The sequence below is a fragment of the Anser cygnoides genome, chromosome 6, assembly GCF_040182565.1.
Source record: "Anser cygnoides isolate HZ-2024a breed goose chromosome 6, Taihu_goose_T2T_genome, whole genome shotgun sequence".
Lineage (NCBI taxonomy): Eukaryota > Metazoa > Chordata > Aves > Anseriformes > Anatidae > Anser > Anser cygnoides.
Genome location: NC_089878.1, coordinates 318,917 through 343,095, shown reverse-complemented (window position 1 = coordinate 343,095; position 24,179 = coordinate 318,917). Strand labels below are relative to the sequence as shown.

The 24,179-nt window shown below is 40.2% G+C and overlaps 1 protein-coding gene and 1 long non-coding RNA gene across 5 annotated transcripts; both read left to right on the top strand.

The window, feature by feature from the left end:
• The first annotated feature begins 757 nt into the window (after positions 1 to 757).
• On the top strand, positions 758 to 9,335 carry LOC136791089 (uncharacterized). Of its 2 annotated transcripts, none has more exons than XR_010832330.1 (4): positions 758 to 1,884; positions 3,337 to 3,379; positions 4,957 to 5,085; positions 5,919 to 6,031. It is a non-coding gene; the product is annotated as an uncharacterized lncRNA (long non-coding RNA). The 2 variants fall into 2 exon arrangements; XR_010832329.1 differs by having other exon boundaries at positions 759 to 1,884; positions 5,978 to 9,335.
• Positions 9,336 to 9,504: 169 nt separating this feature from the next.
• LOC125180984 (ubiquitin carboxyl-terminal hydrolase 42-like) lies at positions 9,505 to 23,304 on the top strand. 3 transcript variants are annotated; one of them, XR_010832319.1, is made up of 19 exons: positions 9,505 to 10,462; positions 11,290 to 11,551; positions 12,259 to 12,459; positions 13,547 to 13,657; positions 13,818 to 13,920; positions 14,084 to 14,151; positions 14,308 to 14,378; positions 14,913 to 14,995; positions 16,225 to 16,336; positions 16,697 to 16,837; positions 17,031 to 17,131; positions 17,592 to 17,733; positions 18,413 to 18,694; positions 19,486 to 19,580; positions 19,909 to 20,063; positions 21,511 to 21,793; positions 22,116 to 22,365; positions 22,526 to 22,608; positions 22,696 to 23,304. XR_010832319.1 is itself a non-coding variant. In XM_066999363.1 (17 exons), the coding sequence occupies exons 1-16, from the start codon at positions 9,722 to 9,724 to the stop codon at positions 20,963 to 20,965; spliced, it is 3,498 nt and encodes a 1,165-aa protein (XP_066855464.1). In that variant the 5' UTR covers positions 9,518 to 9,721; the 3' UTR covers positions 20,966 to 21,009; positions 21,511 to 21,653. The 3 variants fall into 3 exon arrangements, 2 of the variants coding, with proteins under 2 accessions (XP_066855463.1, XP_066855464.1); XM_066999363.1 differs by lacking the exons at positions 22,116 to 22,365; positions 22,526 to 22,608; positions 22,696 to 23,304 and adding an exon at positions 20,136 to 21,009 and having other exon boundaries at positions 9,518 to 10,462; positions 21,511 to 21,653; XM_066999362.1 differs by lacking the exons at positions 22,116 to 22,365; positions 22,526 to 22,608; positions 22,696 to 23,304 and having other exon boundaries at positions 9,517 to 10,462; positions 19,909 to 21,009; positions 21,511 to 21,653.
• Positions 23,305 to 24,179: the final 875 nt, after the last annotated feature.

Sequence of the window (24,179 nt, the reverse complement as noted above, 5' to 3'; positions counted from 1 at the left end):
AGGCCTTGCACATGTACGGTACTTTTTCCATTGCTGATAACTGTTATTAGTCTTATATATAACTCATTTTTACTATTTTTTGTTTATATTTTATAACTCCCTGGTAATATGCTTTCGTGAGAGATTCCTGTTCCCGCTGTGCTCTGAGTTGTTGGTAAAACTTACCTTCTTCTCTGTATTAACAAACGTGACATGCAGTGCATGGGTTTATGAAAAGAAAAAACCAAACACATGATGCAAGTAAATATCATTCAAATAGCATAAGCATGCGTGAGACATTAAAAGGAGTTTGTTTTGGGGGCGAAAAAGAAGATGCTTTCAAACACTTGTCTCTGCTTGTTTTTAAGGTGTAAAAAGGTTCCTGCATCCAAGAGATTTACCATACACCGTTCTTCCAACGTTCTCACAATATCACTGAAAAGATTTGCAGATTTCACAGGTGGAAAGATCAACAAGGTATATTAAGAATATACCTTAAGAATATAGAGAAATGGTCTGCTTTTATTTTCATTTTCTCTTTTTTTCATTTTTCTCTTAATATCAGTAAAGTTCCTGCTTGACAAGAAGCATATACTTTCCTCTGAGAAGGCTAATTCATCAGGAAACAGTTGTCTGCAACTTCTAGTATTAAACATTGCTTATGGGAAGACTTATTTTTAGTGAATCAAGAAATATATTCATATAATTCCAGTCTCTGTTTTTTGGAAGTGTTTTTCTCTGGCTAGTCCGCGAAGTACTCTGATATAATTTTTCTATCTTCTTGGTCTCTCTTTAGGAGGTAAAATATCCTGAGTATTTGGACCTCCGAGCCTACATGTCTCAGTCAAGTGGAGAACCACTCCTCTACGCCTTATATGCGGTGCTGGTGCATCATGGAATCAACTGTCGCACAGGACACTATGTATGCTACATGAAGGTAGAAGTCAACATCATTTCTAACACGGTAAAAGGTTGTGCTGGCAAACCAGTTCAAGTGTTACTAGTAGTACTGTTTCTAGGCAAAAAGATTTTCTGAAATAACCCCAAACTTGAAAATGGGATCTTGTATAAAATCTTAAGCTGTGATTGACTCTCTGCTTAAGAGAGGCCAAACGTGTACCTACTGAGAAGCTAGGTGATAAGTGTTTTTGTACACTTATAAGTGGTCATTTTGTAAAGAGACTGCTGAAAAATCTGAACAGTGCTGCTGCAGAACTCTGAATGGGGGGCTAGCAACTGTCTTAACTGATCTGGAATCTTGAGTTTACTTTTCAGTGGACAGGAGGAGAGTCTCTCAAGGCAAACAGAGAGAGAAATAACACCCGATACTCATGTCAACATAAATTTATGCTCAGAGTGTAGGTGTAGGAACAGCGTCGGTATGTATATGGAACATCGGGAGAGGAAACTATATCGGTATTTACAGCTTTTCTACTTCCTTGTCAGAGAGACGTTGTCTCCAAATTAGAAATTGATGTATTTTGAATAAGGGCTGGTGGATCGGATTTATTCTTACTAGTGTTAATATTTGCTCTTGATTAGTACTTAATATCTGGTAACGCATCAATCAATCGTCAAAAATAAACTTAAAAATGTGTAAGGCTTATCTCGTTGGTCGATACAAAGACCAAGGTCTTTTCTCTTTTCTCTTTTTTTTTTTTTTCCCAGTATTGTTTTTCTGTTTTCCTTCTCACTGCAGTCTTGATTTTGTTTCTTGTCCCTTAAGTATGTTTTCAATGTGTTGTTGAAACATTTTCCCTTTCAATGCAAAAAAAGGAGCTGTCACTGGTGTCTGCAAGTTGAAGACTGGAGCTTATCTGAAAATCACTGAGCCCAAGAGCTGTCACCTTAGTCTTCCAATAGGACAAGGATGTCTTCGTTTTCTCAGTTAAATGCATTTTTCAGGTTTGTGTATTATTTTCTCAGGAATGGAAAGTGTGCGCACAATTTGCCAGTTGTGGGACTAGGAGTTCTCTTATTTCCTGTGCTTTGTTTAACCTGTCTTAAGTTTAATGGATAGCAATCAAGGTGTACTAGAAATCTGAAAACACTTTATGCTTTGTTCTCTCAGTCATTTTGGTATAACAAACTAGCTTATGGTTTAAACCCTCCATTAGGTTAGCATTTTCCCTAAACGTAACAAGTCCCTGTGTGCTACAGGAAGACAGTAACAAAAAATTAAGTATAGATATTCATCCTGCCATTATTCAGCTTCTGCCTATGGACAGACAATTACACTTATTTAAAGCGGTATCCTCTTGAAACCTAATCAGCATGTTAGAAAGCACTTAGTTATCGGCTTTTGTCCTGGAGGGCTGAGGTTTGTTTTGTTTTGTTTTACATTCAGCATTTCCTTTTCTAGCTTCCATTCCCCTGTTGTTTTGCATGAGGAAAACATGCAGCTTTACAAAGTAGAACGGAAAGAGATGCTTTTCAGTCTAACTTTTCAGTTTTTTGTAGGAGTTTTAAATGTGGTAGGTGCAAAACAGCATAAGTACTGCTGCCAAAGTTATATTCAAACAAGTATTTCTTGGAGAAGCAGAAGAAGCCCAGGGAGAAATAAATTTACAAACATGCTCTTCATGCTCTCCTTTCCCAAGATTTCTCTGAGATATATCCCATAGTCTGTGGGTTTTGAGGTATGTGGTTCCCAGGAGTGAAAAGGAGGGCCAAACAGCTCTCCTCTCGGATCTCCACGTGCCAGGGCTTTAGTGTACTGCCACTTATGGCTCCGCTTTTCACCTGGAAAAAGCGACCTCATGCTGTAAACTGAGGAGCCCTGCAATTGTTCTACTTGGGTTTTTTTTGTTTTTTTTTTTTTTTCCCCTGCTCGTATAGGCTTAGAAATGTGCTGATGAAACAATAAAAAAGCCAGCTTGGTACATCTCCTTACAAAAAAATAAGTACAAACTTGAGCTCCTGATCGGCTTCATGCTGAACTCTGTGCTGTTCTTGTCGTAATCTTGGTCTCTCAGTAGATAATATGGTTTAATTACGAATAGAATCATGTGATGAAGAAGATCTCACACTGCAACAAATTCAGCATCTCAAATGAAATTTTACATTTTCCGTGATTTTCTTTCTGAGCAGAAGTGTGTAGTATTAAATATATATATATATATATCTGTGATGAAGCCACGGTCGCAGTTACTCAGATATCTTAATAAGCACTTGCAGGAAGATAAATTGCTGCATCTTTTAGCATTATTTAATTGTAGGGTTAGAGACATGTTGATTCAACAGTGCTGTAAAGTTTCTAAGAGGTCACTTTGAAAAATACCAGCTAAATTACTGGCAAGACTGCACCCGTTCTTAAAAACAAACAACCCCCCCAAATCATCTGTTTTCCTCTTACAGGTAACTGAAGTAATCCCCGAAGAAGACTGTTCACTATCCAAAGGCAAGTTTTATTTTTAAACATTTTCTACATTTTATACCTAGCCACAACTTAACAACCAGTTAACGGTCGGTGACAATCCTGTTCAGTGTTGAAAATGTCATTCTGGCATAGGAAACAAAGGACTTCATCTTCTTGCTTTACAGCTGAATGTCTTCTACATAATGTTTGGAGAAGTGAAATCTTGCAAGAGGTTTTCAAAAATTCTGCCCCGGTTTGGATGATGAAGTAAATTGCCATAGTCAGTAGATTCTGGCACTGACAAGTTCCTTCAAGCTAAAGAGGGAGTGCGATTGTTGCAAAGCATGACTGTGTTTTGAGACAGGGACGACCACAAGTTTTAATCTTAAAATACGACATGGAGGGGAGGCTGGTTGTTCACACATTCTTGCAAACATTAATACAATCTGTCCCATTATCAAGAACAAAATTAGGGACTGAACGGAGGTCTTTCAAATACCAGTGTTGCAAAAATAGACTTTTTATGCTACTAATGTCAAAAGAATCCTGATTGTACTAAACTGTGTCTCTTCTAGCTGATAAATCAGGAATAGCACAGAAGAAAATGCGTCTGCTCTAATGCTCTTTGGGCTTCGGTGAATTCTCTGGCCAGCAGATGGCGAACTCGCTTATTCTAAACCAGTCAAAAGTATAGGGAGAAAGTAAATGTCTTGCACACATTACACAAGTCCAGGGCATTGGGATCACTGGGCTACATGAGTGAAAGAGATGTACCCCAACAGTACCCCACTTAGATACGCTGCTTGCAACATAAGCAGGATGGGAGGGCTGTGCAAAGCAATTTTGGTAAATTGAGGAATTCATGTATTTCATCAAGCCTAAAGATACTAATTAGTTTCATGTGGGGGAAGGTCAGTCTTTCAAAGAAAAGAAAAAACATCTCTTAAGCAGGATTTTCTGAATGTTGGAATCTAATCTGAAAAAAGGCCACTTCAGCAGGTTATTTATTTATTTATTTATTTCTTACTGTATTGAACCTCTCAAGTAAGCTAGGAGCAGACTAGGAACAACTGAGGACTTGTTAGAGTGTGCCTTTTCACCTGGACTCATGTTACTTTGAATAAATTAACAAGGATAGCTAGTGATAATTTGTGATTTAAGGAAATTCCAGATACGTGAGAGAAAGAGCAGCGTTAAAGCAGTTAAATTCCTGCTCTCTCTAATAAGTGCTCTCTCTAGCCAGTTTCTGAACGCTTCTGTTCTGTGGCTAGGATTTGGTCAGCTTGACCACAAGATCACTAGTAAAACAAGGATGCCGTCCAGTCAAACCTTCAAATGAATGCAACTTACCTAAGGTCTACCGTTTGCTATCAAAACAGGTAGCTTTGTCCTAATATTCTGTACAGTTGACCAATTTTAGCATGGAACTGAAATGCAGTCAGTTTAATGGGAGGGCTTTGGAAGCTGCCTTCTCCAGTCAGTTCAGCCCTGTAGTCAGAGAGCAGATCAAGCTGTGTGCAGGCTTGTGACTTCTCTCTTTAGAAAGAAAACCACTGAGCCAGACAGTTCCATGTTGAGTATCACAACAGGGAATGACATTTCTTCCCTTTGTCTTTCAGATGCAGAGCTTACTGACGGAAGCCTTCAATACTCAGACTAAACCTACCATCAAAACGGACGACCTTTTTACCATCCAAACCAACCATTTTTCCATCAAACCCAACACTTTGGGTTTTGAAATGAAACTGGTAAGCCACAAGTCTTTATTGAATCTATTTTGCAGTGAAAGGGTTTTCTCTGTAACCTGATCATTTAAACTGTTGTGCTTAAAAGAAGGTCACTTGCAAGAGCGGTTATAATCCATGCTATAAAATTGAATCATCCTCTAGAAAGAAAAAAAAAAGGAGCAATTATCTTGCATGTACTCTTGATAAAGGAGGAGCTACACAATGGTATATAGTTTCACACTTTATTTTTGAGAATGTCCAGGCTTAAGTAACAGCTCTTGATGATAAATGAAAAGATTAATACGCAGTGGATTTACACAGAACATTGCGTTTTTAACAATGATCGATACAGAGTATTTGTCATGCAAATCACCTGTGTACACCAAGAAATACTTATTTCAATATATATCTGTACAGTATTTACATTTTATATTTAAACTCTAACTCGAAACATTTTCCAAGAAAATACAGAAATGGAACTGGTAAGCCACAAGTCTTAATCTGCAGCATTTGGTCTACAACAGACCTGGCTTTTCCAGCAAGCGTATCTACATAGATATGTAACAAATCTTAAAAATAGGCATTGTTTTTATATATGAAGCATTATAAATGCTGCTTGGTTTATAAAGCTTCGGTTTTGTACCCGTTTAAAACTGTTCAAAATGTCAAGTGATTTAGAGCTTACTTTGTCAGAATATTTTAAAATTTAAGTCAGTCCAGGGGAGTTTAACTATTATATACAGTTCTCTCCCTAGATTGCACTGGCAACGGGGCAGCAATTTAATGCTAGAAATAATATACTTCCTGCTACGATCTCCTCAGTTACATGTTACTCTAAATAATTATTTCTGCAGGGTATAAGAACTTCAAATACAGCAAACGAACTCTCAAGGCGTTTCCTTTGTGCTTACAGGTAGACACCGTCGCCTGGCTGGATAAACAGATTTTCTTGAAGGTGTTATTTCAGCATATAAGAATTGATTAAAAAAAAAAAAAAAAAGTGCTTCATGGCTTATTGGTTTTGTAATCTCACAGTTCTCCAGGAACACTTGATTTGCTGCATTTCACCATTACACTCGTCAGTAGCACTGATTCTGGTTTATCACTATTTGCATTACAAATCTCCTTGTCCAAAGCCTAAACTGATGTATGCACTGCTTGAAAACAAAACGTGGTTGCAGAGCAGAAGACTCAAGTCATTAGGTTAGCAGCTGCGTAACCATACTGCTTTCCAAACATAAGATGTAGAGCTTATTGAGTTTCTATGAAGAGTTTAAACGGCTCCCATTAAGCAAAGATGTCCCCACACTGCTACTTCCTCTTAAGCAAGGATTCTACCTCCTTTGGCTGAGGCTTGCTCCCTTACATTCGAACATTCATCCAAGTAGCCTGCAATTCCACATTCGTGGGGGAAAGTCTATAGAATAGAAAAGGTTCCTCCAGTCTCTTCCTCTCAGCCTTTTTTTGAAGCATGCAATAAAGCAAAACATTCACAGGCTGACCTTCCATGCAAAACAAGGCAACTTAGTAAGACAGGAACCGCAAAACTGATTGCTCTTTAAAGTTAAAATGAGATTTGAAATAGATCAAGTTAGCAAGTGGTGTTAAGTCTGTAAGTAAGTCTGTTTTTGCCAGTGCAGCACAGTTCCCTATCATGTAGCCAGAGCTGCTTCTGTAGCTCCAAGAAGCAAAACTGCTTTGACAAAATACTGTGTCATGAAAGCATTCGTTGGTGCGGTAGGCACAGCTCAGGTTCAACAACTGAAAGACCATCAGAGTGGGACTGCAGAAAGATCTTTCAGAAGTTCCAAAAAGACATGTGGGGGTGGGAGTTTAGTTGTGTTAGATAACACAATCTTAGATAAAGATTTTGGTCTTAACGTAAAAGTAAGGGCGTCTACCGATTTCTTCAACTCCAACAACTGAAGCACAAGTCTGAAAAATCGCCTTTAAGAATGCAATGAAAATATTTAACTCTTCTGTATGTTCATAGTTTGTTGTCAAGCAAAGGAATGAATGCTGATGCCTTAACTATCTAGGGCTGTAGCTTACAGAAAGACTACACCTTCCTGTTTTTTTCCCTTTAAAAACGTTAAATCCATGTGAAATTATTTGGGGATGTTTTCACATGCAAAGCCTAATGCAACTCGTGCCTAATGCAAGCCCTGTCATCTTCTTCCTTTAGTAGTGTCGCATTAAGGGGTGTAGCCGATTGACCGTTACGGGTCCGGTCGGCTTCAGGGTACTGAACTATCACGGCCACGGATCCACCAACAACGCAGCACGCCCTCGCTCTAGTCGCGTTCAAGGAGAACTGTCACGGCCAGGAACAATGCAATTAAGTGCAGTTTATTACGGCAACAGATACACAGGTCCTTTGGATTGCCAGTGATAAATTCACTGTCTGCAAAAGCAAGCTAGCATGCATGAAATGCACAGGTACACGGCCTAGGTATTAAGATGTTAAAAAGCATAAAGACGCTAGAGATTTCTAAGTTTCCGTGGAGACGCCTGGTATAACCAAGCGTTCAGATCTTACCTCGCAGCATCCCAGTGGGTGGGGGGGGGGAGGGGTGAGAGGCTCAGCCTGTCGACTGATGTCAGAAGGTATCCTTCGTGACAGTATCTTCCCCAACATTCCCTTAAGCCAATTTATATTATTTTCTATCTTTTAGGTGGAGCTTGAGTGACTCCAGTCATGCGTATCTTGGTTGTGATTGGTAGAAATTACCTCGCTTGCGTTTAAAGGTACAGGCTCCGAGAAATTCAGAGGATGTGCTCAGTGAGGGGTGGTTGCCCCTTGGAGGCGGGTAGCTTTTGGGATGGAGGGGTGCTTATAATGCCTAGTCACTTAAGGCAATTACTCCACAAGGAGTAACTTTACTCCTTTAACTTAACTACTTGAACTACTTTAAGCTTTAACTACAGCATATCTAAAACATAAGGAGGATGTTACTATGTAAAAAGCAGATGAAACCAGTCCTTAACTCTTACTGCTTATTGTGCGTGAGCAGACTGGCATGAGTTTTAGCTATACTGGCAAATATCAAAGCACACCTGTGTAGTCCCAAAGCTGGGAGAAAAGCAAGGAAACCTTGAAGAAAATAGGGAGGCCTGTAGCTTGTGTAGTCTTTTAGCTGAGAAAATAAGGAAGGAGAGAGACAGGTAGCCTTGAGCTAGCAGAAGCAAGGAAGAGAAGGGATAAAAGGGAAAAAACAAGAAGGAGAAAACCAGCTCCAGACTGGCCTGTAGTAACCTTTTGCTCATTAAGGGTCATTAACACATTAGAAATCACACCTGTCAAAATGATAATCCTTGCTAATGTGGGATTCGGTGTGTGTCCCCCTCCTCCTGTACCACCCCCCCCCCCCCCCCCCCCCCCCCCCCCCCCCCCCCCCCGGTGTTCCTCTGTAATGCGCAAGCTCAGTAGAGAAAAGTTAGGTGAGCTGTAATAACCAATCAAAAGGAGCCAAAGAGAGAGTTTTCACAAGTTTCCTGTGTATGAATGACGGTGATTCGAGTCAGAGGTGTGCTTGCTTTGCGAAAGATAGCCAAGTACCTGACTCTGCAGAGTTCTGTAATTAATTATGTAATTAAAAGACCTTGGTGTGCATTCCGACTCTGGGTGCTTATTGGCGCGGTGCACTGGGCACGAACTCGCGGACAACATCTGTACTCAGTGTGATGCCTACAGACAATCCTTTACTGTTGGGACCTGCATATTTTTCTGTGCCTTCAACACAAACCCTTTGGTACAACTAGTTCCCTACGTAGCTGCCAGTTCACCACTCAGTTGCACTTCTGAAGAGGAAAAGCTATTTCCCTCTAACGTAGGAGCACATACTCTAAATGCAAGCTTCACTCAGCTGGTCATTTACTGCAGGACAAGATTTGAAAACTGTTGTGGAGATTCTGTTGGGTTTTCTGCTTACAGAAAAATTAAGTGCCAAATCGCCCTCTACTCCGCTTTGTAGTGCTGCATTTAATGGAGATTCAAAGAATTTCATTTGCTCCTCCGTTTATGGACAACGAGCTGAAGGAACAGGTACAGCACATTAGCCTGGAATGCCTTCCCTCCCAACCAAAGTAAACTGGAGCTGTAACTAACACAAGCAGAAACAAGGCTTCCACGTTTTCAGCTGAATAAAGTTCCAACAAAATCATCCTCTGGGATTTGAAGCTTACTTCAAATTACATGCCAACAGCTCTTTTCCCTGAAAGGTCTTGCCCAGTTCTTACGTCATAGTAAAGTGTATACCTATAAAATTTACAGTTAACGTCTTCACTTAGTTTGTCCAATTTTTGCATTATCGCTCAGCTGTGTGCTCATTTATAAGCTGATGCATGTATACAAGCTGCTGCTCAAGTCCTACATCTTGTTTGCAATTCTTCGTTTCCTTGTTGCCAGCATATTGTAAAGCGGATCCCTGCTGCTACTCGCTCTAGAAGAAAAGGAATCATCGGTTTGGTTACCAAATACCCGCTTCTGGAAACCAGAAGTGTTTTGGTCTCTCTTCCCTTCGAATGACTCCACACCTCTCATCAGATAATGGATTGCTGACCTAGAATCAGAGAACATCCCAAGGTGGAAAGGGCTCACAATAATGAGCGAGTCCAACTCCTGGCTCCACACAGGACCACCCCAAAAGCAGAGCCTATGTCTGAGAGCATTGTTCAAACACTTCTGGACCCCCGTCAGGCTCGGTGCCACGACCACTGCCCTGGGCAGCTGTCCCAGTGCCCGAGCGCCCTCTCAGGGCAGCACCTGAGGCGCACGGGGCTCGGCGGGGCGGCCCGGGAGGGGAGGAGGACGGCGGGGCGAAGCGGCCGCTCCCTCAGAGCCGTCTCCCCGCCGCCTCGCCCGCACGTCGGGGCTTTTTCGTGTCGGGGCTTTTTCGTGTCGCGCCCTCGGGCTCTCGCCGCGGGCGACATGCCGCTCCCCAGCGCGGACAGCTTGCGCGCGGGGCCTGCCCGCGGCGGCGGCGGGAGGGAAACCCCAACCGCAAAGCCCTCCCGGCAGGGAGAGCTCGGGGTGAGGGCCGGTCCGGCACCGACAGTAAAGACACGCCGGAGGAAACGCTCTGCTTTTAGCCGTGAGCACCGCGGCCAGGTTGAAAAGGCGTCACGCTGGAGCTCCGAGTTGGGCGGCGTTCCGAGGCCGTTGTGGCAGTTGTGGAGACGGCCTCGGCTGAGGTGGCGGCTGCTGTCGCTGCTGTCCCCTCTGTCCCCGCTGTTGCCGCTGTTCCCGGCGCCTGGAGACCCCCGGCAGCCCCCTGTGACAGGACCTGTGGCCCCGGGGAGCAGGTCCTGTGGCCCCCTGTGCCCGCCGCCTCGTCGGCCATCCCGGCAGCAATCCTGCCAGCACAGAATAGCTCACCGGCTTTACGTGCGTTTCAGGGTAAAGTGACGATTAACTTCTATTTCCTGGCTTGGGTGCTGCTTTATTCTTTAACGGAGCTTCAGGTTTAAAGGTTAAACTCAGTTCTGTCAAGGTTAAACTCAGTTTCGTGAATGGCATCTTGGACAAAATCTTAAGCTGTGATTGACTCTCTGCTTAACAGAGGCCAAACGTGTACCTACTGAGAAGCAGGTCATAGGTGATAAGCCCTCACAAATTAACTTGCTATCACAAAGTGACGCCCAGAAAAAGTGTATTCAAAAGCTAGGCTCATTATAGAATCACAACCAAGCCATCATGACTGGTGCAGTAGACAGTGAGGTAGAGGGTGAGCCCTGGAAAGAGAGAAGTAAAGTAGCAGCGAAATGCAGGTACCTTTGTGCACACGAAGCAGAAAAGCGCAGGCAGTAAAGTAATAGTGCTCCATTACTAGCGTGAGCAACAATTATATATAAATCGCAACCATTATCTATTAGATAATAGGTAATAATTAATAGATAATTGCAAAGCTCCAAAAATGCAATAAATAACTGATTCCCCTCAGAGAATGTCATTTGCATTTTTATATTAAAAAGACTCCAGAGTTGTAATGGATTAAAATCCTACGAAAGTGAAAGAAATGGCATCAGCCACTAGTTCTGCAGAAGCTAAAAGTAATACTGATAGAGTTTTGATGGAAATTTTTCCTTTGTGTGTTTAGTTTGGGGATTCCTTTTAAATCATTCATACCAGCAAGTTAGTTCTTCAAGGCCGTTTCTTTGAGATTAAGTGACAGGACTTCTACTACTCTTTTCTTCTTGGAATGCTTCTTGGTATTCTTACGTCAGCCAGAACATTTGTCTCTGTCGCAGATGAGAACAATGACCATAGTTAACAAGCCCAAATCTTCAAAGTCTAAAAAGCCATCTTCAAGGCGGTCTGGCAAATCCAAGAAACCGAGTACTAAAAAACTGATGTCACGCACCGCAAACTGGGGCCGGATACCACCTGCAGAAGATTCAAGCCAAGTCTCTGTGGCCCAAGGATGTGGAGGTGCTATTTATTGTAGATCCTCTGAAAAATCTAAGCCTTTTGCCCAAAGAGATCTAAGTAAGTGTGCGCTTTATCCGGGCTCCGTTTTCTTCAAAACAAAAGTAGAAAGTGGTAGTTCTTGCTTGTTGCACTGATAGAGAACAGGACTACTGTGAATAAAGACTTCCAAAGCGATTCTCCTAAGGCAACTGAAGTGACTGACGTTACAGAAATTAATTTTGATATATTTACAGTCAACAGAGAAATGTGGGGAGCATTTTGTAATGCACTGATTCATCCATATCTTTTCTGTTTTGCAAAGAAAAGTGTTTGATTGTTGCTATTCACAGGTTCCATTATTCACAGGTTTTTGAATGTTAAGATTGCTCAGGAAAAGATCTGATATTTGTAGGGGTACCGTCATTCCTAGTTATTTGTTTTTACATTGTCCTTGCATTTATTACCATATAATTTCAAGTCTAAGTTTGTGGTTGAAGTTATAATAAGGAAAAAAGCATATAATAAGGAAGAAATTAAAATGGTTGACTAAACTTTTTTTTCCCAAAACGTTGTGTTGACCAGCCAATTTGAATATGGCGGTATTAAAGGTGTCTGCAATAAGTTTTTCTGTTTTGGATTGTAGCTAGTTCCTCTAGGTGCTCCCGCAGAATAGTATTTTTACTATGCCTATATATACTTTATATATTCACTATACCTATATATACTTAATACCTTTCTTAGAAACAAACAAACAAAATCTCTTTTTAAATATAACTTTCTTGCAGTTGTTAATGATGGAATTGCTCCGCCACAAAGGATTCTTTTTCCACCTGAGAAGATACGTATGGATTGGCAAGAAACACAAAGTGTTGGAGTTGGCCTGTACAATCTTGGCAACACGTGTTTTCTTAATGCTACTCTACAGTGTTTGACCTACACCCCCCCACTTGCCAATTACATGCTTTCTCTTGAGCACAGCCAGGCATGTGAGTACTTTCTAACAGTATTTTAAATCTGTTGGATAGCTGTGAAGGTGAAAGAACAGCAGTGATTCTGTGAGACAAACTTACTTGCCTGATTTTACCTGTAGACGCTGGCTTTGAGCATTGTATTAGCAGTGGGCTCGGAATAGCATATGGAGTGCGTTTAATGCACCATGTGTTTTTTTTGTTTGTTTGTTTGTTTGTTTTTTTAAAAGGATCTTTTCTTGCTTCATGGGAATAATGAAGTGCATTGGACAGTAATGCATTTAATGAACATTTGGCATTTGGGCTATTTGGGCTTCCTGCTGCTAGAAAGGCAATAAAATTTAGGATGTTGGCATCATAGGTCTTTAGTCTGCACAGCCGAGGTTCCATAATGCACTACAATAAATGGTCTGTTCGTTGTTGAACCAATTAAAAAAAAAAAAAAAAAAAAAAAAACCTAGAAAGCAATATGAGCTGTTATGAACACGACTAGATTTTTTTGTGGGACTGTATTAAAATCTAGACTGATTTTGTCCTAAATAAAATGTTGTACTATAAAGTAAATGTTGTACTAAACCTGTATGCTTTTTAGGCTGGTATCTTTGTATCGATACCTAGAAATTTAACTGTTTTCTTCCTGTATATAGAAATCGTTTCAGTTAAGAATCCTGTTGAAAAAAGGAGGGCAGAAGTACTATTACATACATTACTGTAATTTTTCCTTTCTCCCAAAGGACTCGTAGCTCTGTATCATGAAGCTCACCTGACAGCACTGTGCTGAAAATAACCCACGTTCTCTTAATGCTGTATCATCAAGGTCAAATATTCTTTCCTCATACATTTTGCAACCTGTGGAGTTCACATTCCTGTCAGCCTTTACAAACGTGACTTTGCAGTAGTCTTTTAGATTTCTCATCACAAAATGCACTTGAATACAGGCTTAATGGATATTTTTATTCTATAAAGTTGTGTGAAATGAAATGTTAGGAGACTGTTGGGACAAGGAGAGTGGATATTGTATCTATAGTTTAAATGTTACTTATATGTTTGTTTGTAGTTATGTCTGTTTCGCTAGACTGGGATGCTTTCTTCTTTCACTCTTCAGGTCGTGAACAAGATTTTTGCATGATGTGCACGATGGAGACTCACATTAACCAGGCCCTGCGTTGCACTGTTGATGCCATCGAGCCTACGCGTGTTATCAATAATCTCAGTCGTAAGTGGCTTCAGATGTGTTTCTTTTTCAGCATCTTGTAATCTTCAAATAATTATTTGATGTGTATAAATGGTTTTAACACTGTAAAGAAGAGAGATTTTAGAAACAGGAGAATTACTTCATTTTTAAATGAGGTGAATAGTATCATCTTCTTATTTAGGAATAGGACAACATTTCCGTTTTGGCAGTCAAGAAGACGCACACGAGTTCTTGCGCTATACTGTTGATGCTATGCAGGAAGCGTGCTTGAATGGAAGCACCAAGTAAGCATAAACAAATTCACTTTTATACGTTCTCTAGCACCTTTTAGGCCTTTATTTACTATCAAAACTGAAAGTCTAGGTCATCCTTGGTTTTCATAAAACTCTTTGAAGAGTTAACTGTGTGCCTTAAATCTTCTGAGGTCTGATTATAATTTATTTCCAGATTGGACAGATCTTCTCAAGCTACCACCATCATTCATCAAATATTTGGAGGATTTCTAAGATCAAGAGGTACTTTTAAAAATATTCCTGTCCTTAGAACTGATCTGTGTCTTTTGTCGGTAGTAAAGCAGTCTGTAGTTTGTCTGAAGTAGTATCTATCGACAACTTGAATGTGGACAGTTAGTCTCCTTCACGTGTTGTTAAGCATTTATATTTTGCTTCCAGTGAAGTGCTTGAATTGCAAAGCAGTTTCGGATACGTATGAGGCATTTCTTGATATCACTTTGGATGTAAAGGTAGGAGGTTTTGTAAATATAATTCATGATGTTTAAGTACATGTATAACTTTCTAAATTAAACTTGTTTAACTTAAAAAACCAAACCACGTACAATGTTAAAATATAAGAGCTTGGTGGTGGTTAGAAAGTGGATTGGACTTTGTCCTTCTGTGGAACCCCTGTAAATAGTCTCCACGTCTGCATTGGGTTTAAGGGGAAAGAATTTTATTGCTGCGCAAAGTATAATACTGTCACACTTCTTTGTTGTTCTACCTCAATATACGTCTAATTGTTAGACTGTTGGATTTGTTGCCAGTATTGATGAGAAAGCACACTATAGATGCTGTCTGCGTTACTGGAAAATGATTTGTTTCAAAGTAGAATGACTTCCAGGTGAGGTAAACGCTGAGCATGCTCTTTCTGCCTCCTTCTTGACAGTGCTCATAGTAGATCGCTTAAGTATGTGTTAGTCAGGTTCTCTTATAAACTCCTAGTGCGTCTCTGGAATTTTGAATTTACAGTGACTTTACGCTCTTCTCTCTCGCTCCTCTAGGCGGTTTCATCTGTTACCAGAGCTCTAGAACTATTTGTGAAACCTGAAGAGCTGGATGGAGAGAATTGCTATAAATGTAGCGAGTAAGATTATTACTAATTATGTCTTAATACTAGATATTAGTTTTATATATTACATGACTTAGAGCGTAAGTTATCCTTTAACTTCATTTAGAAATAAGGAGACGCAGCATTGTTGTTGTTGTTGTTGCTTCATTTTCTAGTAGTGGTGAGCTGAAGCAAGGAGCTATGGAGAATGATTTGGAGTGGAAGGCAGCAGCAGGTTCCTACAGGTCCTAGCGTTCACTGTGAAACAAAGTTAGATTGAGTGTCAGGGAATGTGAGCTGGCTCTGTGGTAATGAATGTTAGCAGCCTGTGCTGGCTCACTAAACAGCGTCTTGCACAGCTCTTGAACTGTGAAACCTGTCGATGTGGACTAATGTCCGAAATGAGCTCCCTTAAGCCTAACCCGTGCACAGGGAAAGCCTGTTGAGTTCAGGCGCTCTCTGTGCTGATCAATATGTAAGATGTTTCTACGTATGTGAGAAACAATTGAACATTTGCATAAGATGGTTTGGCAAAACAAGCTGTTAGTCAAACATCCCCTCAGAAAAGCACAGAGTGCCCGGCTCAGTTCTGTAGAATTCATGCCTGACCCCTCTAAATGAAAAATGCAGTATCCACTTCTTGTTGTTGGATACTAAGGAAATTAGGGTGTCGAATCAAGAGCGTCCAATAGGTTATTAAAGCAATTTAATCCCAGGTTCGTCTTGGCCTGCGGATCCTAGAAAGCAACATGCAGCGTATTCAGGATTCTCATAAGTGATGTCTGAGGAAGAGAAAGAACTGTAATAGCACCTCACATCTGAATTGCATGGTCCTTCCTTAATGTGCTCTTTGAGGTGTGATCGGTTCAGTCACACTTAAAGCCAGAATTTTCCGTCTTTTTGTGAGTTTAAAAGGAAAGGCCTTGCACATGTACAGTACTTTTTCCATTGCTGATAACTGTTATTAGTCTTATATATAACTCATTTTTACTATTTTTTGTTTATATTTTATAACTCCCTGGTAATACGCTTTCGTGAGAGATTCCTGTTCCCGCTATGCTCTGAGTTGTTGGTAAAACTTACCTTCTTCTCTGTATTAACAAACGTGACATGCAGTGCATGGGTTTATGAAAAGAAAAAACCAAACATATGATGCAAGTAAATATCATTCAAATAGCATAAGCATGCATGAGACATTAAAACGAGTTTGTTTTGGGGGCAAAAAAGATGATGCTTTCAAACACTTGTCTCTGCTTGTTTTTAAGGTGTAAAAAGATGGTTCCTGCATCCAAGAGATTTACCATACACCGTTCTTCCAACGTTCTCACAATATCACTGAAAAGATTTGCAGATTTCACAGGTGGAAAGATCAACAAGGTATATTTCCCGCTGTAATGCAACTTTGTCATCATGTAATGGGACATCCCCCAAAGCTGAAAGTTGTTAATATTTTCAGACAATAATTGTAGACTAACGACTACGGCTTATTCTTTCTCTTAATATCAGTAAAGTTCCTGCTTGACAAGAAGCATATACTTTCCTCTGAGAAGGCTAATTCATCAGAAAACAGTTGTCTGCAACTTCTAGTATTAAACGTTGCTTATGGGAAGACTTATTTTTAGTGAATCAAGAGATATATTCATATAATTCCAGTCTCTGTTTTTTGGAAGTGTTTTTCTCTGGCTAGTCCGCGAAGTACTCTGATATAATTTTTCTATCTTCTTGGTCTCTCTTTAGGAAGTAAAATATCCTGAGTATTTGGACCTCCGAGCCTACATGTCTCAATCAAGTGGAGAACCACTCCTCTATGCCTTATATGCGGTGCTGGTGCATCATGGTATCAACTGTCGCTCAGGACACTATGTATGCTACATAAAGGTAGAAGTCAACATCATTTCTAACAGGGTAAAGGTTGTGCTGGCAAACCAGTTCAAGTGTTACTAGTAGTACTGTTTCTAGGGAAAAAGATTTCATTATATGTTTATTTGACACGTGTGTATTTTATTGCTATCTGTGATTTCATTTGGAAAACATGCAATTCATCTAAAGATATCGTTGTCTTTATTTGCAGGCTGGTAATGGACTTTGGTATCAGATGAATGATGCAAAAGTAGTCCGTACTGACATTAAAAGAGTTCTTGGTCAGCAAGCTTACTTACTTTTTTATATCAGGTAATAACAAGTATTCAAATGTGTTCAGAAGAGATTTACTCTCCTGTTATTGATACTTTTCTTTTTGCAAGTGTTTTTCTTTCTCTCCCAGGAAAAGATGATTATTTCTCTAATTCAGTTCTGTCTAACCTGAAATTCTCTGTCATTTATTATCTTTTGTTGCTTGGCCTTAAACTGCAGCACTTGTGTAAATTGCTGTATATGTGTTATCTGTAGCTGGCTAATTTAGAGAAGGAGAGAAATGAAGGCCATCTGTGGTGTAAGAATGAATTATTGCTCTGAAAGTGATAGTCATAGTAGGAAGACTGTTACCTACTTTTCAGTTTGTAGTCTTGGCTAAGTCTTCTGTAGAGAAGGCTTCCATATCGTATGAACTGTTCCTATAAAATTATAGGATGGGATTTAATCCAAGAGTAGGCCGAAAGAAAAACTAAACTGAGATCACTGCTCTTTTCTGAAGGCGCTATGATTTGACGCTCGGAGAACGTGCTTTTTACTTAGCAGCACCGTCTTATCCCTGTTCATTCCCCCCTGGTCAGCGGGGGGCTAACAGTAAGCAGGCTGGATTTCTGGGACCACGACTTCCTCCTCATATGATTAAGGTAATTTAGGGAAGCGGGAGGGCAGATAATGGCACCAAACGGACAGTGGGTTTGGGGTTTGGTGTGGGGTTTTTTGTTTGGTTTTTGGCATCTTTGTTTTGTTTTCCTTCCCACGCTGCAGCTGTCTTCACAGCCCTCATGCTACAGCCAGAGTCATTCAAACAGTGGTTACTGCTGAATTGCGCAGCCATGCGACTCCATTGTTTATACCTCCTAGACAGCTTTGTAAAGCACAGAGAGCTACGCTCTTTGACAATTTAAGTAGAGTGTACTAATCCTCGAATCATTTAAAAGAGGACTTGTTTTTCCTATCGACGTCACTTTAGCTAAGACAGGGAAACCAAATTGTCTTATTCCTGAGCACCAGAACAATTATTCCAGGCTTTTTGGGGTATGTTTAAAGGGGAAACTAAATATATTTGGGAATAGCTTTAGGCAATGTTAAGTTGTTTGGATGGTTTTCAAAAATGATGTTAATTTGATATCAATATGCAGTAAACCAAAAGCAGGAATTAAATACACTTATGGGACTTGCATTTATCTTTTAAGGGCAGTGTTTTTTGCTTTTTAGGTGTTAAGACCATTTGTAGAAATACTTAGTAGGAGAATGACATGTTTAAAAATGTTAAATGGAGTGTTTCCATTAACCCGTCTTGCAATTTCTTCTTTTTAAATACAGAATTCAAGTCGTTTAAATGGAAATGGATCCATAAAAGAGGATGCAAATACCACTGGTGTCACCCTAAAAAGGCCATCTTCAGCACCACCAATGGCCTGTGTTCAAGAACAGGCGATTACCAGGCCTTCAATTACTGATACGTCAAAAAACCAGAAGATCACCATCAGTATTCACAATAAATTGCCTGCTCGTCAGACTGTGTCACAGCCTGACTGTCTTAGCAGTGCTGTGGAGGATGAAGATCTCTACAAGGCTGTTCCTTCATCCACAATCACAAATTCGGTAAAGCAAATGAAGCAAATACAAATACAAAAAAAAAAAAAAAGAGTTTCTGCTGAAATTTTTGTGGAGCCAAAGGTGAATGGAAATCCTAAACTCAGCTCTGATAACACAGTCCCTTACGGTGCAGAATCTTCAGGAAAATCTGAGGAGGAGTCAAAGGGCTTATTTAAAAGGAATTGCAATGCAATGTGGAATTTTGGTTGGAAAGGTAGTCCGTACATCGCAGAATTCCCATTCTTCCTGTCAGAATGCTGATGAAGGAAGATCCCAGCATGAGCTGCCAAACACTGATTCACTGAATGGTGCTATTAGTTTAGTTCATGAATCTAAAGAAAACGGACTGAAACTTGATGATTCCACTTGCCAAGTTGAACCTGTTAAACCTTGTGAGATGTTCTTTTCTAAAACAAACGGATTGCTTGAAACATAGTAGTTTGCTCCATCGAGAATTTCTCACCCACGATGTATTCGGGAGTGTTTATCATGTTCCTAATTCAGGCGAAATGCTGAGAAAACACAGCACAAATTTGATCGTAACCCTTTGTGATATTATGCCATTAGAATTTGCAGAGCTGAGCTGACATTAGAACTTGTCAGCTTAAGCTGAGCTGAGATAAAAATTCTTAAGTTTCATAAAGTAGATTTTGGGAGGTGAGTTGGCGTTATCTTTGAAGTGTAGATAATGCATACAACACAAAGCGATCTTGCTTAGCATTTAATGTAGAAATTCTGAGAAGACTAGTCCTCAGCACAAATGGTATTTTTTCTGTCTGCTGACTTGTGCGTTTTAGTTGCAGATGCCTGGAGCTATGCCTCCAGTCCCTCGAGAAGTCATCATGGAATCCCTCACGGCCAGCCAGCTGAACAGCTTGTCAGAGGAAATAAGGTAAAATGAGCACAGTCTGATTAAGACAAGATTTTATGGAAGTTCATTGCGGTTTTATCTGTCTACTAATACTATTTAATGGAAGGATTTAAATCAGTAGAATTCCGTACTGTATGGCCAGTGTTGCGAACAGAACTAATGATCGACACTGTGCATAGCACTCTGATGCAGGCTGGTGCCTCGCGGAGAACTTGTGTTTCTTCATAGAATGTTTTTCCATTTTTCTCCATTATCTGGAGAAACATTGGCTGTTCCCCCGTCGCCCCCACCCCTTTTTTCTCAGAGCAGCAGGTGGAGGGAGACGGAAACGTGTTTTTATTTTGTGCAGTGTCCCGGGACCTCCGAAATCTACTGAGAATGATGAATACCTTGAACAGTACCAATGTGATGACCGTGGAGACAAGGAGAAACCAAGAAGATCAAAAGAACATGAACTGATTTCAGAAGAAAATGTTTTCTACATCAAAGAGTCTTCTGAGACTGGTGAGAAATTGCGGCAAACTTCCCCTCTAAAGTCTGACAGTGAATGTAGTTCTAAAAACCTTTCCTCCTTAGCTGTTACAGATAGATGCCAAGATACAAAGGACGAGACTAAAAAATCTGACAAAGAGCGTTACCAGAGAAAGAGGGAACATTCTCCTACTGAAGAGAAGGAGAGTCAAAAAGATGGTCATTCCAGCAAGAGAAGGTGCTCTCGGAGTGTGGAAGTTGTTAAGCAAAAGCGTCACAAGCAGGAGTATTGGGAGGGAAGCAGGTACAGATCTTCCCATAGTGAAAGGAACAGCCCTGATAATGGCAGAAGACCAGTAAAATATTCAAAGTACAGATCTCGAAGCAGAGGAAGATCAGAACAAGATAGCGCTAGATATTACCATTCCAAAGGGGAAAGAAGTTGGAGCAGAGAAAGATACTATCAAGATGAACCACGGAAATGGGAAAAATGTAGCTATTACAAGGATTACTATTCACCTCATGCAGCAGGAGACAGTAGAGAGAGAAAGTTCTCTCACGGTGATAAAGACTTTGACAAATTGACTCAGACTTACTCCAGCAGGTCACATAAGCGTTATCATTACAAAAGCAGATGGCCTCACGGTTCCCTCTTGAGAGAGGAAGATGTACATCACTTTAGCACACCCAGAGCAGACTCACATCGTTGCTCAGTAGCTCAGCAACATTCTGGAAAACATTCGCGTGAGAGACATGCACTTCCACCTGTGTCAGCTCATTTGGAGAACTGTCGCCAGAAAAAGGCAAAAGAAGGAAACAGAAAAAGACAATATACTCGTGCAGAAGGTAGTGAAAGTGAAATAGAAAGGCAACGCAGAAAGGTAGAAAAGGAGGTTTTAGGTGGTGAAAACATGAAAAAATATAAGAAGTTCTAGAAGAAAAAGAAGTCTGAAGATAAACAGGGAGAGAAGGATTCCAAGTAAGCAGGGATTCCAGCCTAATCAGCATTTTTTTTCCTAATTCTTTTCTGGGTGCTTCTCATGTTTTGTTTTTTTTTTTTTCATAGTTTCTGAGTTATTTAGATAGCATAATCTGGCTGGGGATCATGACTGGGGATCATTAGGTTGATCAGTGAAGACAGGAAAGGTATTGCTGAATTGTGTCAGAGCACTAGCTTTGGACCACGTAGTTCGAATCACATCTGCACACCATTCTGGATTAGGTTAAAATATTTTTTTTTTTTTACTTGCACATATTCCAGAGCTAACCATTGTTAATGATCTGTGTACCAACCAGGACCTATGGTCCTTCAATCTGAGGGCTTAAGTTTGCTGCATCTAAAGGAAGTTACATGTGCACAAAGTACCACAAAATAGCTGACATGCGGCAAATCATCGCCTGTGGTAAAATAAATAAAGTTTCCTGTATGCAACAAGTGCCACATCTTTTTTTCTCTTTTTAACTTGCATGTTTCTTTCAGACTTTATGATTTGTATTTCTCTGCGCTCCACTTTGACAATGCCAATCGCAAGCGTAACAAAAAGAAGAAAAAGGAGAAACATCAGGAAAGTGAAAGGCTTCTTGGAACACTTAGATCCTCGTTTCCAGAAGAAAACCCGGGAGAAGAAGGAAGAATCCCATCCTCCAGATGGCTCTTTATGAGAGCAATGCAGAAGTGAGGGCAGTAAACAACCTCACAAGGAAGGGAAGCCTTCCAGTGCAGGTGAAAGGAAGAAACATCGCATCCAGCGAGTATATTAAAGGTAAGCGGCTGCAGCATGTTTATGGGATTCCTTTTAGATTAATCTAGAGATTATCTAAAACAGTCTTTAAATGCTTGATGACTGAACAGTCTGCTGGATATTAAAATATGTTTTGAAAAATATGTTTCAAATGTTGTTTTTTCAGCTGTGTGGGGAGAACAAATACAGTGGCTATGAATATTTTGGCTATTATTCAGAACAGCATGTGGAGGGATATGTAAACTATGTAATATGTACAAATATGTACTATGTAAAAATCCTGCTTTTTTTCTCCTTTTTGTTTTTTTTTTTTGTCTTTTTCTTTTTTTCCCTGCTATTATAGGTTTAAGAATATAGAGGAATGCGCTGATGGAAGCCATGTAAAGAGTCTCCAAATTTGCATTGGGTTTAAGCGGAAAGAATTTTATGTCTGCACAAATTATGATACTGTCAAAACTTCTTTGTTGTTCTACCTCAATATACATCTAATTGTTAGACTGCTGGATTTGTTGCCAGTATTGATGACAAAGCACACTATAGATGCTGTCTGCGTTACTGGAAAATGATTTGTTTCAAAGTAAAATGACTTCCAGGTGAGGTAAACGCTGAGCATGCTCTTTCTGCCTCCTTCTTGACAGTGCTCATAGTAGATCGCTTAAGTATGTATTAGTCAGGTTCTCTTATAAACTCCTAGTGCGTCTCTGGAATTTTGAATTTACAGTGACTTTACGCTCTTCTCTCTCGCTCCTCTAGGCGGTTTCATCTGTTACCAGAGCTCTAGAACTATTTGTGAAACCTGAAGAGCTGGATGGAGAGAATTGCTACAAATGTAGCGAGTGAGATTATTAACTAATTATGTCTTAATGCTAGATATTAGTTTTATGTATTGCATGACTTAGAGCATAAGTTATCTTTTCATTTAGAAATAAGGAGACGCAGCTTCGTTGTTGTTGTTGTTGCTTCATTTTGTTTAAACAACTGGTGCACGGAAATAATCCCAAACTTGAAAACGTTACATCTGTTTTGGAAATCTAAGAAGAGTGGCTATTAGCTGATATTGGACTTTTCTCGTAGCATTGTCTGCACCATGGCTTGTCAAGCTTCCTAGGCGTGTAGCTGCATGCTGAAATATTCATATTGGCAGAAGTGAAAAGACATGCCCAGTAAGTAGTGGTGAGCTGAAGCAAGGAGCTGTGGAGAATGATTTGGAGTGGAAGGCAGCAGCAGGTTGCTGCAGGTCCTAGCGTTCACTGTGAAACAAAGTTAGATTGAGTGTCAGGGAATGTGAGCTGGCTCTGTGGTAATGAATGTTAGCAGCCTGTGCTGGCTCACTAAACAGCGTCTTGCACAGCTCTTGAACTGTGAAACCTGTCGATGTGGACTAATGTCCGAAATGAGCTCCCTTAAGCCTAACCCGTGCACAGGGAAAGCCTGTTGAGTTCAGGCGCTCTCTGTGCTGATCAATATGTAAGATGTTTCTACGTATGTGAGAAACAATTGAACATTTGCATAAGATGGTTTGGCAAAACAAGCTGTTAGTCAAACATCCCCTCAGAAAAGCACAGAGTGCCCGGCTCAGTTCTGTAGGATTCATGCCTGACCCCTCTAAATGAAAAATGCAGTATCCACTTCTTGTTGTTGGATACTAAGGAAATTAAGGTGTCGAATCAAGAGCGTCCAATAGGTTATTAAAGCAATTTAATCCCAGGTTCGTCTTAGCCTGCGGATCCTAGAAAGCAACATGCAGCGTATTCAGGATTCTCATAAGTGATGTCTGAGGAAGAGAAAGAACTGTAATAGCACCTCACATCTGAATTGCATGGTCCTTCCTTAACGTGCTCTTTGAGGTGTGATCGGTTCAGTCACACTTAAAGCCAGAATTTTCTGTCTTTTTGTGAGCTTAAAAGGAAAGGCCTTGCACATGTACGGTACTTTTTCCATTGCTGATAACTGTTATTAGTCTTATATATAACTCATTTTTACTATTTTTTGTTTATATTTTATAACTCCCTGGTAATATGCTTTCGTGAGAGATTCCTGTTCCCGCTGTGCTCTGAGTTGTTGGTAAAACTTACCTTCTTCTCTGTATTAACAAACGTGACATGCAGTGCATGGGTTTATGAAAAGAAAAAACCAAACACATGATGCAAGTAAATATCATTCAAATAGCATAAGCATGCGTGAGACATTAAAAGGAGTTTGTTTTGGGGGCGAAAAAGAAGATGCTTTCAAACACTTGTCTCTGCTTGTTTTTAAGGTGTAAAAAGATGGTTCCTGCATCCAAGAGATTTACCATACACCGTTCTTCCAACGTTCTCACAATATCACTGAAAAGATTTGCAGATTTCACAGGTGGAAAGATCAACAAGGTATATTAAGAATATACCTTAAGAATATAGAGAAATGG

Bases quoted from the DNA above. Each gene is read 5' to 3' on its own strand.
- LOC125180984 (XM_066999362.1), top strand. From the start codon at position 9,722: ATGTCTGAGAGCATTGTTCAAACACTTCTGGACCCCCGTCAGGCTCGG. The intron at 14,152-14,307 runs GTACTTTTAAAA...TTTTGCTTCCAG, and splicing joins AGGATTTCTAAGATCAAGAG to TGAAGTGCTTGAATTGCAAA. The intron at 17,132-17,591 runs GTAATAACAAGT...TCTTTTCTGAAG, and splicing joins TACTTACTTTTTTATATCAG to GCGCTATGATTTGACGCTCG.